General features: G+C 64.9%; 3 protein-coding genes across 3 annotated transcripts; 2 read left to right on the plus strand and 1 right to left on the minus strand.

Annotated features, from left to right (window-relative positions):
• Positions 1 to 491: 491 nt before the first annotated feature.
• PFN1 (profilin 1) lies at positions 492 to 3,217 on the plus strand. The gene is made up of 3 exons (XM_074531505.1): positions 492 to 762; positions 2,151 to 2,343; positions 2,985 to 3,217. Exons 1-3 carry the CDS (start codon positions 631 to 633, stop codon positions 3,080 to 3,082), a joined length of 423 nt encoding a protein of 140 aa, XP_074387606.1. The 5' UTR covers positions 492 to 630; the 3' UTR covers positions 3,083 to 3,217.
• Positions 3,218 to 5,116: 1,899 nt separating this feature from the next.
• On the plus strand, positions 5,117 to 8,814 carry SLC25A11 (solute carrier family 25 member 11). The gene is made up of 8 exons (XM_005497494.2): positions 5,117 to 5,340; positions 5,984 to 6,136; positions 6,318 to 6,524; positions 6,612 to 6,702; positions 7,200 to 7,290; positions 7,392 to 7,491; positions 7,591 to 7,642; positions 8,085 to 8,814. The coding sequence occupies exons 1-8, from the start codon at positions 5,264 to 5,266 to the stop codon at positions 8,238 to 8,240; spliced, it is 927 nt and encodes a 308-aa protein (XP_005497551.2). The 5' UTR covers positions 5,117 to 5,263; the 3' UTR covers positions 8,241 to 8,814.
• Positions 8,815 to 8,820: 6 nt separating this feature from the next.
• Positions 8,821 to 11,377, minus strand: PSMB6 (proteasome 20S subunit beta 6). Its single transcript, XM_074531504.1, has 6 exons — positions 11,218 to 11,377; positions 10,667 to 10,734; positions 10,295 to 10,426; positions 10,079 to 10,208; positions 9,616 to 9,760; positions 8,821 to 9,082 (listed from the first exon to the last, which is right to left on the minus strand). The coding sequence occupies exons 1-6, from the start codon at positions 11,305 to 11,307 to the stop codon at positions 8,946 to 8,948; spliced, it is 702 nt and encodes a 233-aa protein (XP_074387605.1). The 5' UTR covers positions 11,308 to 11,377; the 3' UTR covers positions 8,821 to 8,945.
• Positions 11,378 to 11,732: the final 355 nt, after the last annotated feature.

Consider the following 11,732-nt stretch of genomic DNA (forward strand, 5'->3'; position numbering starts at 1 on the left):
AGTCTGGGGGGGTCACGAGACCCGTGGGGGTGTCGCGATAGCGAGGGAGGGGGTCGGAATAACAGGGAAGAGGGGGCACAATAAAGGGTGTGGGTCGCGATAATGGGGGGGATCCGATTAACGGAAGCGAGCGCCGGGATACTGAGGGAGGGTTCGAATTTCGATGTATCGTGATAATCGCGGGATGCAGAATAGGAAGTGTCTGGATTGAGGGGGGCGGCGGGAGCAGCGGGGCAAGGGCTCGCGGGGAACGGGAGCGCCGGGATCGCGGTAACGGCGCGGGCCGGGCCATCGCGGGAGGCCGCAATGGGCGGGAGATGTCGCGATAGTGAGGGGAGGGTCGCGATAAAAAGCCCCCCCATCCCCCCAAATCGGCGCGCGCCCTCGGCGGCACGCGGGACGTTCCGGCCCTTGGCTCTGCCCCCTTTAGCCCCGCCCCCGTGAGCCCCGCCCCCTGCGGCCCCTATGAAAACCGCCGCGCGGCGCCGCCGCCGGTCCTCCGCCGCCGCCGCGCCTCGACCGCACCGCGCAGGCGCCGAGCGAAAAGCCCGCCCCTTTCCCCGCCGAAAGCCCCGCCCCCCCGCGGAAGGCCCCGCCCCCCGCGCCCCGCCCGCCCGCCCCGCCGCCGCCATGAGCGGGTGGGCGCCCTACGTGGAGACGCTGCTAGCGGATGGCACCTGCCAGGATGCCGCTATCGTCGGCTATCGCGACACCCCTGCCGTCTGGGCCGCCGCCCCCGGCAAGACCTTCGCCAATATCACGGTGAGCGGCGGGCGCCGGCGGGGCCGGGGGGGGGACAGCGCGCTGAGGCGTTTCCCGCCCAAGCGCGCGGAGGGCGGGGGGACCCGGCGGCCTCTGAGAGGCGGGGCTGACCCCCCCACCCCTCCCGCGACGGGCTCCGGGAAGGACAAAAAAGGGAGAAAAACGCAAAAGCGCCAGCGTGGAGCGCGGCGGGGCGGGGGATGGCGGGGGGGGGCTCGGGCGCTGCCCGCGGTGCCGGTACCGGGGGAAGGCCGGTACCGGGGGGCCCTGCAGGCCGGGGAGGGGCCCAGCGGAGGGGTAGCCCCCTCCTCAACCCCGCTCCGAGCGTTTCGGGGGGTCGCAGTTGGGCGGGGAAGGGGGGGATGGGCGAGCACCACGTGCTCCGGCGACCTCCGTCCCCGGTTCCTGTCGCTTTTATGGCTCTGCCGGGAGTGGACGGCGGGGGTCTCGTGGAGGGGGAGGTGGGGATGTGGAGGAACCCCTCCTCACTTAAAAACCCTCTAAAAATGCGCGGAATGCGGCCACTTCCCGGTGGAGGAGGGGCGGCCGGGGCTTCCTGTGGGGGAGGGGCGGCGCGCGCGCACCCCCCTCCCCCCCTCCCCACTTCCCCCCACGGAAATTTGGGGAGAGGGGAGGGGAGAAATCTGGGGAAGCCCATGGTGGGAAAGCGGGGGCTACCGAGCTCTGGTCCCTGTCTGGGGTCACGGGGGGGGTTACGGGGGTCCCCGGGATGGGGAGGCACCTCAGGGACGTAGTCGGGGCTCATTGGGGTCCCCCGGGTCTCGGTGGGGGTGTCTGGGTTCGGTGTGGGGTCCCGGGGCTGTTCGCTTGAGGGCTCCTTTCTGGGATTGCTGCGGGGCTGCTTTTGGGGTTCCTGACCTGTGCTCCCCCGTGGCAGCAGCGGGTGGAAGTGCTGGCCTTGGAGGGTCCCGAGTTTGGGGAGGTTTGGGGGATCCCTGGATGCTCGGGCCCTCTTGTGGGGACCCCTCAGGGATCAGGGTTCTCTCATGGGGTCTTTGGCGGGAGTCACGGGGGTCCCGGGTCACCTGGGTCCCTTTTATGGTCATGGAGTGGGAGTTATGAGAGTCCCTGTTTGCCGAGCGCCCTGCAGGGGCCCTGCCCGGGGCTTTGGCTTTGGGGGGTCCCTGGGTGGGGGTCTTTGGGGTTCCCCTGACCTGTCCTCACCCCATCCAGGCTTTGGAGGTCCCTGGGTGTGGGTCTTTGGGGGTCCCCTTGGCCTGTCCCCACCTCTGCAAAGCGACAGGCTGTGATCAGGGGGGCTATAGCAGTTCCTCACGGGTGGCCCTGGGGGTCTGAGCTCTGTTTCTGGCGGTTCCCCACGGATGGTTTGGGGGTCCGGGCTCCGTTCCTGACCCCTGTCCCCACAGCCAGCGGAGGTGGCGGCGCTGGTGGGCCCCGAGCGGGGCCCGCTGCTGGTGCAGGGGCTGACGCTGGGGGGGCTGCGCTGCTCCGTCATCCGCGACTCGCTGCTGGTGGAGGGCGAGCACAGCATGGACCTGCGCACCAAGGGGGCTGCTGGAGCGCCCACCTACAACATCACGGCTGCCATCACCAACAAGAGTGAGGGACCCTGCCGCTGCCCCTGTCACCCCTGAAACTGCCCCCTGCCGCCCCTGCCACTACATCCTGCCACCCCTGCCACTGCCCCATGTCACCCCTGCCACTGCCCCCTGCAACTGCCCCCTGCCACTCTGTGTCACCCCTGCCCACCTCCCTGTCACCCTGTGTCACCTCCCTGTCACCCCATGTAACCTCCTGTCCCTCCAGTCCCTGTCACCCCCCATGACCCCAAGCCTCCCATGTGTTTTATGCCATCAGTGTCACCCGGTGTCACTCCCAGCTCTTGTCACTCCCCAGGTGCTCCCCCTCCCCAGTACCACCCTGTGTCCTCTCCCCTGCACAGCCACGTCACCTGCCCTGTCACTTCTGTCACCCCTGCCGTGCTTCCCGTTCCTGTCCCCCTGCCCTTTGACCCACAAATTACCCCGTGCTAACTCCTGCCATCCCTCCACCCCTGCCCTGTCTGTCTGGGGAGCCTTGGGGTGACCCCAACCTTGTCCCCTTCTCCCCTTTGACCCAGCTCCCCACAACTTACCCTGTGCTGACTCCTGCCATCCCTTCATCCCTGCCCTTTTGCCCCCCATCTGTCTCGGGGTATGGGGAGCCTCATGGTGACCCCCACCATGTCCCCATCTCTGCAGCCATCGTGCTGGCCATGGGCAAGGAGGGCGTGCACGGCGGCTGCGTCAACAAGAAATGCTACGAGATGGCCAACCACCTGCGGCGCAGCCAGTACTGAGGGGCTGGGGGCCACCCCGGGACCCCCAGGGACCCCCAGGGACCAGCCAGGGACCAGCAGGACCCCCGTCCCCCTCCCCCTGCCCGCCCCCCGATGATCCCCGCTGCCGGCAGCAATAAAGTGCCCTTGTGGGGATCCCTGTGCCTCGGGGCTTTTGGGGTGGTGGGGAGCTTTGGGGTGCGGCTCTGCCTCCACCCAGGGCGGGTGCCCGGGTCCAAGGGTGCTGCCGTGCCCCGGGGGGACAAAGTCCAGGCTGGGGCGGCGGTGACGCCGCAGCTGCCGCCCCACGGGGCCCTCCCCACCACCCCCCGACTCTCAGAAGGCAAAGTTATGGGGCAGAGGCTTTATTGGAGGGCTGCACTTGTGGGGCAGGCTGCGCTGGCAGCGAGGGGAGGTCAGATGTGGGGTGTAGGATGGAATAAAGGGGGGTGGGGGATATTTGGGGGGGTGGTAGAATGGAACAAGGGGGCTGGGGGACATATGGGGAAACAGAAAGGGCAGTGGGGAATTGGGGGTCAGGAACCATGGGTATCCTGGCAGGTTGTGGGGCAGGGCCCTTCCCTCCAGGTGTTCAGGGGGTGGTGGGGGGCAGAGGTGGGGGTTGGGGAGGTGCTGGGATGGGTCGATATGGGGGATGGGGTGGGGCAGGGGGAGATGGGGGGGCTTGGTGTGGGGTGAGGAAGGCGTGTGGGGCGGGGATGGGGATGTGGGAAGGCTCTGTGGGGTACAGCAGGAGATGTGCAGCAGGACCTGGGCAGGCGGAAGCAGCTCCCGGTGCCGTCGAGTCGAGGCCTTATAAGGGCAATGTGGCAGCTCCGGCGCTTCCTGCTCTCCCCCCTCACCCCCCCCCGTGTGACTCACGGGAACGGGGGAAGGGCCCGCGGCTGCCCCACGGCGGGAATTGGGGCAGATTTGGGGTATCAGACTGGGCTGTGGGGCAGATGGGACTGTCCTGTCCCCTCATCCAGGTGTGGGGGGTTCTCACCGTGCCTTTGCCCCTGCTGTGAGGTGACCCCCATGGCTGTGAGGTGGGGGCACACCGTCACCCCATCACTGTAGGGCCATGGCACTCCTGCATCCTGCAGGACTGTGTCCTTGCCCCCCTCCTGTGTCCCCCCTGCAGGACAGTGTCCTTGCCCCCCTCCCACGCCATGTCCCAGTGATTCTGTCACCTGTGACACCTGTAAGATGTCACCTGTGTCATCCCTGCCACCGTGTGCCCCCTGGTGTCCCCAACACCTCAGGTGTACCCCGAAACTGGGGCGGCTGGAGGAGAATGGAAGCGCTGGGGAGGGAGTGGCGTACAGTACCCAGCACCTCACCAGTGACTCCCAGTTAAATCCAGCAGTAGAGGTCAGCGGGATGTGCCAGCATGAGTAGGGGGACTCGGAGTGACCCCAGTGCTGACTCATGCACGCAAGATCGCCCCCAGTACAGCCAGACATCCTTCACTGCCCCACAGTGACCCAAATATGCCTCGCAATGACCCCGTAGTGCCTCCCAGTGACCCCCAGTGCACCGCAGGCGCCTCCCAGTGACCCCCAGTGCGCTCCTCAAAGCGCCTCCCAGTGATCCCCAGCGTACCAAGCGCTTCCCTTCACAGCCACAGAGCCTTCCAGTACCTGACAGCGCCCTCCAGTGTCCCAAACTCTTCCCAAAAACCCAGCCCGCACCAGTACCCCCTACCCAACACTCACCGGCTGGAACAGCACGGGACAGGCATCGCCCCAGAGCGCAGAGCAGCGGCGGGACCGAGTTCGTGAGGCGCCGGCCACCGCTCCCTCCCTCCCGCCGCCGCCAGCACCCCTCAGCCCCCTCAAGCTGGCGAACTCTCGCGAGAGAGGGGCGGGGCTTCTCCGCCCCAGCCAAACCTGTCGCTTACCGAACAACTCCCCTTCCCGCCTAAATGCGCCCCATCAATGAGAGGCGAGAGCGCAGAACACGCCCCTCTTTAGAGGTGGAGGTTCCCGCCCAGCCGCGCTCCCTGCGCGGGGCCCCCCGCCCCGGGCGGCGCGCACGCGCCCCGCGCAGGCGCACTGGCGCCGCGCCCCCCCCGAGTCACCTTGGGGCGCCGCCGGTGCCGGACCCCGGACCGGACCCCGAAACCTCCCCGGGACCGGACCCCGAGACGCCCCACGGGACCGGACCCCGCAACCTCCCCGGTACCACGGCCCGGCCGAGATGGCGGCGGTACCGGCGGCCGAGAGGCCCAAGACCTCCCCGAAATCCGTCAAGTTTCTTTTCGGCGGCCTGGCCGGGTGAGAGCCTCCCCCCCCATATCCCCCAAATTCGGGATAGCGCACTCCCAAACCGAGAACCCCCCCTGCCAGAGCCTTCAGAGCGCCCACAAAGCAACCCCGGTGCCCCTCCTAACCCCTCAGCCCCCCTAGACCCTTTAACTTCCCATCACTGCTCCCCAGAGCCTCCCCCAATCCCTTCTGTGCCCCTCGAGTGCTCTCCAAACCCCCTTCAGACCCCCTCGATCCTCCCCCAAATCTCTTCTGTGCCCCTCCTAACCCCTCACCGCCCCCCAAAGCCTTTAACGTCCCATCACTGCCCCCCAGAGCCTCCCCGAAATCTCTTCTGTGCCCCTCCTAACCCTTTAAGCCCCCTCCCAGACCCTTTAACTTCCCATAATTTTCCCCCGGAGCCTCTCCAAAATTCCTCCTGTGCCCCTCAAGTCCTCCCCAGACCCCCTTCAGACTGACCCAACCCTCCCATCACTAATCAACCCTCCTCCAAAATCCGAAATTCCATCCAGCTCCCTTCAAATCCCCGCCATAGATCCCAAAACTTCTTCAGGCTTTCTCGTCCCCCCAGGTTTCCCCCGAGAGGACTGTGGGTGGGTTTTGGGGGCTGTGAGTAATTTTTGGGGCCCTACTTGACCCTCTTTTCCTTCAGGATGGGGGCCACGGTGTTCGTGCAGCCCCTGGACCTGGTGAAGAACCGGATGCAGCTGAGCGGGGCTGGGGCCAAGGGCCGGGAGTACCGGACATCCCTGCACGCCCTGGGTTCCATTCTGCGCCACGAGGGGCTGAGGGGCATCTACACCGGGTATGGGCCCCCCCAGAACACCCCTGAACCCCCAGACCCCCTGGGAGGCACTCCCATGCTACAGGGGGTTGCTGATCACCTCCATGGGATACAGCCCCCCCCCCCCCCAAAACCGCAAGCACCTGCCAGCCTCGAGCTCTTTCCTGCCCCCCTCTCCTGCCATTCCCCGTGTCCCCCCCAGGCTGTCGGCAGGGCTGCTACGCCAGGCCACCTACACCACCACCCGCCTGGGCATCTACAGCGTCCTCCTGGAGCGTTTTGGGGGGGCTGACGGGACCCCCCCTCCCTTCCTGGCCAAAGCAGCCATGGGCATGACCGCGGGGGCTGCGGGGGCTTTCGTGGGGACCCCGGCTGAGGTGGCGCTCATCCGCATGACAGCTGATGGCAGGTAAGCCCCCAGCCCTCCTGAACATACCTGCAGCCCCTTGAGTCTGCTTTTTTGACCAAAATCGCCTTTTTTTGCCCCAAATACCAGGCTACCCCCCAGCGAGCGCCGTGGGTACCACAATGTGTTCGACGCCCTTGTGAGGATGGCGAGGGAGGAGGGGGTGTTCACCCTGTGGAGAGTAAGTGGGGGCTGTGGAACCCCTGCCACGACCCCTCTGCTGCCTCCCCGGGGATGCTGGGGGTGTCCCCGTGCTCTAGGGACGGGCATTGGGGTACCCCAAAGTGCCATGTGCCACACCAGGGCTGTACCCCACTGTGGTGAGGGGGAGATCATGGTCTAGGGAGGGAGTGGGAATGCAGGGGAGGGTCTGTGGTGAGGTCTGGGGGTGCACAGGACTCACCTAAACACGCTGTTGTCCCCCAGTGCTGTGTCCCCATGCTCTGGGGAGGGGCATTGGGGTCCCCCAAAGTGCCATGTGCCACCCCAGGGCTGTGTCCCCACTGTGCTGAGGGGCTCTGTGGACTCATGTGGGGGGTCTGGGGGTGCACAGCTTACCCAAACACTCCATTTTCCCCTAGGGCTGTGTCCCCACTGTGGTGAGGGGGCAGATAATGGTCTGTGGGGGGATGTGGGGAGTCTGGGGGCACTGCTTACCCACACATCCTTTTCCCCCAGGGCTGCATCCCCACCATGGCCCGTGCCGTGGTGGTCAACGCCGCCCAGCTCGCCTCCTACTCCCAATCCAAACAATTCTTGCTGGACTCCGGTGAGTTCAGGGGGAGGGTCTGGCTGTGGGGGAATCCTAAATCCCAGTGCACTCTCCTCCCCTCCCCACTGTTCCCCTTTGATGTTTTGGGGTGCCCCCAGGGCATTTCCGTGACGACATCCTGTGCCACTTCTGCGCCAGCATGATCAGCGGGCTGGTGACCACGGCTGCCTCCATGCCCGTGGACATCGTCAAGACCCGGTGGGTGCATTGCTGGGGGGGTCCCCTTCTCCCCATTAGATAACCACAGGTCGGACACCCCAAACACCTCCTGCTTAACCCCCAAATTCTGCCCGACAGGATCCAGAACATGAGGACAATAGATGGGAAACCCGAGTACCGCAACGGGCTGGTGAGTGAGGGTGACATCATTTGGGACCCCCCTTTAATTTAGGGGGGAGCTTCTTTAGGCCCCCTTTAATTTGGGAGGGGGCTCCTCTACCATTTTGGGAATTCCCTTTCACAACTGGGGGGGTTCCACACCATTTTGGGAGTGTTTTCTCTGTAATTGGAGGTGGGGGGAGAAATTCAGGCCATTTTGAGGAGATGCCCATAATTTTGGGGAGCTTCCCTGGCATTTTGGGAAGCTTCCCGATTATTTTCTAGGGGGAATCCCTGGCATTTTTGGAACGTTTCTCATAATTTTGGGAGGATTCCCCATAATTTTGGCACTGTCCATGTTATTCCAAGGAAGTTTCCCATCCTTCCTATGGAAGGGCATCCCTGGATTATTTTTTTAGGGGGCTCCCCTATGATTTTGGGGGGGCTCCCCTGACACTCTGCCCCTCCTGCAGGACGTGCTGCTGAAGGTGGTGCGCTACGAGGGCTTCTTCAGCCTCTGGAAGGGCTTCACCCCCTACTACGCCCGCCTGGGCCCCCATACCGTGCTCACCTTCATCTTCCTCGAGCAGATGAACAAGTGGTACCAGCGGCTCTTCCTCACTGCCTGACACCCCCGGGGGGGGGGTCGGGGGGCATCTGACCCCATCCCGTGGGCTCTCCAGGGGCACTTGACCCCCACTGAAGGGTTTTGGGGGTGTCTGACTTCTCCCTCAGGTGCTGTGGGGGTGCTTGACCCCCCCCCCACACACCACCAGGGTCTGGGGGGGAGGTGGTTCTGCAGGAGCTGCCTGACCACCCCCATATCAAGGCTATGAAGTGGTCCTGGGGCCCTATGGAGGCGTCTTGGGCCCTGTAGGGGTGCAGGACCCACTCCTTAGGGCTTGTAGGGATCCCTGGGGCCCTGTGAAGGGGCCCTGGACCTGATGCAGGGGTGCTGGATCCCTCCCATGGGGACACCAGGGGATGCCTGGTCCCTGTGGGGCAGCCCTCTCTAAGGACTGCAGGTGCCCTCGCCCTGTGCTCCCCTTCCCACCCCTCTGGGGGTTTTGTTACCAGCCAATATCAAGGTCACAGTGTGGGGCAGGAGCCCCCCAAAATTTCCCCCCTCCCTCCCCATCTACCCTGTGCTTCGTTAACGAATCATGGATCGTGATCATGTAATTAAAGCAAGACCCACAAACACCAGGGGGTGATTTATCTCTGCCAGGGACAGGCTGACAGCAGGGGACCCCAAAGGCACACCCCAGCACCATCCAGCAGAGCTGTTTATTGTGTCCCCACACCAAACTGGGGGGTCCTGGGGGAGCTCACCCTCACACAGCGGGGCCACCGTCACCCCAGGGCAGGTCTGATCCAGCCAGGACTGTCCGTTCCACCCCCTCCTCTGTGATGGCTGCCAGCCTGATGACACCCCCGCTGGAGCCATCCCTCACCATTGCCAGGGCCAGGCCTGGGGGAACACAGGTCAGCATCCCCCAAACCACCTCTGCTCCCAAATCCCCTCAGCACTGCCCCCAAATCCCCTTCCAGGGTCCCCCAAGCCCTCCATATCCCCAAAATCCCCTCCACGTCCCTGAAATCCCCTCCCAGGACAAGCCCAAACCCCTAAGTGTCAGCCAAACTCTCCTCTGTGCCCCCAAATGCTCTTCCAGGGTCCCCAAAATCCCCTCCATGTCCCCAACATCTCCTCCCAGGACACCCCTTAGTGCCAGCCAAACTCTTCTCTGTGCCCCCAAATCCTCTTCCAGGGTCCCCCAAACCCTCCATGTCCCTGAAATCTCCTCCTAGGACATGCCCAAACCCCTCAGTGCCCGCAAATCCCCTTTCAGGGTCCCCCAAACCCTCCATGTCCCCAAAATCCCCTCCCAGGACAAGCCCAAATCCCTCAATGCCAGCCAAACTCCTCTGTGCCCCCAAATCCCCTTCCAGGACCCCAGCCCCCTCTCATGACCCTTCCCCATATCCAAATTCCCCAAAACCCACCACGAGCGACGAATTCCTGGCACTGGGAGCGGCTCATGCCAGGCTGGAACGTGGCATCCAGGAATCCATAGATGTAGGAGCTGCCTGAGCCCCCCACGGCGAAGGGCTGGCGCAGAAGGAGACCTCCCATGGGCACCACGTACACCTGGGGGGCACAGGGGGGGCTCTAATGTGCTGTGGGGCAAAGGAAGGGTCTGTGGGGCAGAAAGGAGGGGGGGCTGTAGGGAGAACTGAGGGTTATGGGGCAGAAAGAGAAAACACGGGGTTATGGGGCAGAAGGGGGGGGCTGTGGGGAGAACAGGGGGTTATGGGGCAAAAAGGGGGGCCTACAAGGTGGAAAAAAAATTACATTCCAGGGCAGAAAGGGGAATGCTGCAGGGCAGAAAAGGGGCTGTGCCAAGGCAGAGAAGGGAATGCTGCAGGGCAGAAAAGGGGACATGCTGGGGCAGAAAAGGCAGCCCACCTGTCCACCCCGGCGCGGGTCCCAGCCTGCCACGATGATGCCAGCGCTCAGCTCCTCACGGTAGCGGTAGCAGCTCTGCTGGAAGAGGCGTGCGGCCGTGCGCACCCGCGGTGGCTCCTCCAGCTCCACGCTGCGGGGCAGGGCCAGGTGTGGGGCTGGGGCCACCTCCCCCAGGCCCCCCGGCCCTGCCCCGCACCCCGGGACCCGCGGGGGTACCTGTGGAAGGCCAGCTGGTAGGCCACGGCGTCGGCCACCGCCTGCGTGTCGGCCGCCGAGCCCGAGCGGCAGCAGAAGATGCGGTCGTGGACAGGCGTCAGTTTGTCCGTCACACGGTTGGCAATGTAGGCCCTGGGGACACGGGGGTGGTGTCACTGGGAGAGCTACTGGAGGCAGCACCACAGTGACAGGCCCTGGGGACACGGTGGTGGTGCCATCAGGAGAGCCGCCCAGCCGCTGGAGGTGGCACCACAGCGACAGGCCCAGGAGAGCCACCCAAGGTGGCATCACAGTGACACCCTGACAACAGTGACAGCCCCATGATGTGGTCCCAGAGCCTCGTGACGTCACTGATTGCATCACAGCACTCACCCGGTTGTGGTTCTGGAGTCGGCCCCTATCACGACACCTCCATCGAACTCCACGGCCATGATGGTGGTCTGGGAAGAAGGGAGGGGAGGGAAGGGGCTGCACTGAGACCCCCAGCCTCACAGAAACCCCCTGCCCCACAGAAGATCCAGCCCCACCGCACAGAAACCAACCCGTACCCCACAGAAATCGTCTTCCCTAAGAACTCCCGGCCCCACAGCAGTTCTCCCCTCCCCAGAGGAACCCCCCTGTGCCCCCCTCTCTGACCCAAATTCCCCTTTCCGCACTCCTCAGGGAGCTCTGCTCCCCCAGCCCCAATTCCCACAGGAAGCACCCCGTGCCCCCCTCTCCAGGGAGTTCTCTCTGCTCCCACATTACCCTTCCCGCACTCCTCGGGGCGCTCTGCTCCCCCAGCCCCAATTCCCCCCTGAGCCGCACGCCGGAGACACTCTGCCCCACAGCGCGCCCCCTCCGCCTCACGACGCTTCTCCTGGCCCATAACGCCCCCAAGGCGACTCCACAGTTGTCCAGGAGTGTCTGCCCGCCGCACTCACGCCGGTGCTGACGGGCTCCGCCGTCCATTCCCGGTGCAGCCCGGCGGGGCCCGGCCCGGCCCGCGGCTCCCACACCGTCACCGCCGCCATCTTCCGCCGCGCTTTACGGCGGCGCGGCCGGGGCGGCGGGCTTGGCTCGGTCCTTTACGGCAGCGTCACGGCAGTAGGGGGGGGATATGGCGGCCGGCCGCCGTGGGGATCGCGCCTCTCCTTGGGAATAAAACTCTGCCGCTTCTCCTCGGAAATAACACACTGCCGTTTTCCCCGCGCCCCAAGCCGTGATTAACCCGCCATCTGACCGCTACGGAGGCGGCGGTTGCTGCTGTTGTTGGGGGTTACCTGGGCACACTTAAGCTGCTGAGGGGGGAATTCCCAGGGGGGTCTCTCAAGGAAGAATGGTTGAAACGTGCTCGGTTGCACCTGAGCACGGAACAAAGCTCCAAAGAAAAACCGCGCCATTTCCTCGTGTTAAGGGGTTCACTTGAAGGAAGCTCTGAGTTTTTCAGCATTTTAAG

Source organism: Zonotrichia albicollis, chromosome 36, assembly GCF_047830755.1.
Source record: "Zonotrichia albicollis isolate bZonAlb1 chromosome 36, bZonAlb1.hap1, whole genome shotgun sequence".
Lineage (NCBI taxonomy): Eukaryota > Metazoa > Chordata > Aves > Passeriformes > Passerellidae > Zonotrichia > Zonotrichia albicollis.

Coding starts and splice junctions, on each gene's coding strand:
- PFN1 (XM_074531505.1), top strand. CDS start 631: ATGAGCGGGTGGGCGCCCTACGTGGAGACGCTGCTAGCGGATGGCACC. Junction 763..2,150: donor AGACCTTCGCCAATATCACG/GTGAGCGGCGGG, acceptor CTGTCCCCACAG/CCAGCGGAGGTGGCGGCGCT. Junction 2,344..2,984: donor GGCTGCCATCACCAACAAGA/GTGAGGGACCCT, acceptor CCATCTCTGCAG/CCATCGTGCTGGCCATGGGC.
- SLC25A11 (XM_005497494.2), top strand. CDS start 5,264: ATGGCGGCGGTACCGGCGGCCGAGAGGCCCAAGACCTCCCCGAAATCC. Junction 6,703..7,199: donor GGGTGTTCACCCTGTGGAGA/GTAAGTGGGGGC, acceptor CTTTTCCCCCAG/GGCTGCATCCCCACCATGGC. Junction 7,643..8,084: donor CCGAGTACCGCAACGGGCTG/GTGAGTGAGGGT, acceptor CCCCTCCTGCAG/GACGTGCTGCTGAAGGTGGT.
- PSMB6 (XM_074531504.1), bottom strand. CDS start 11,307: ATGGCGGCGGTGACGGTGTGGGAGCCGCGGGCCGGGCCGGGCCCCGCC. Junction 10,209..10,294: donor TACCAGCTGGCCTTCCACAG/GTACCCCCGCGG, acceptor CCTGCCCCGCAG/CGTGGAGCTGGAGGAGCCAC. Junction 9,083..9,615: donor CCAGGAATTCGTCGCTCGTG/GTGGGTTTTGGG, acceptor GTGTTCCCCCAG/GCCTGGCCCTGGCAATGGTG.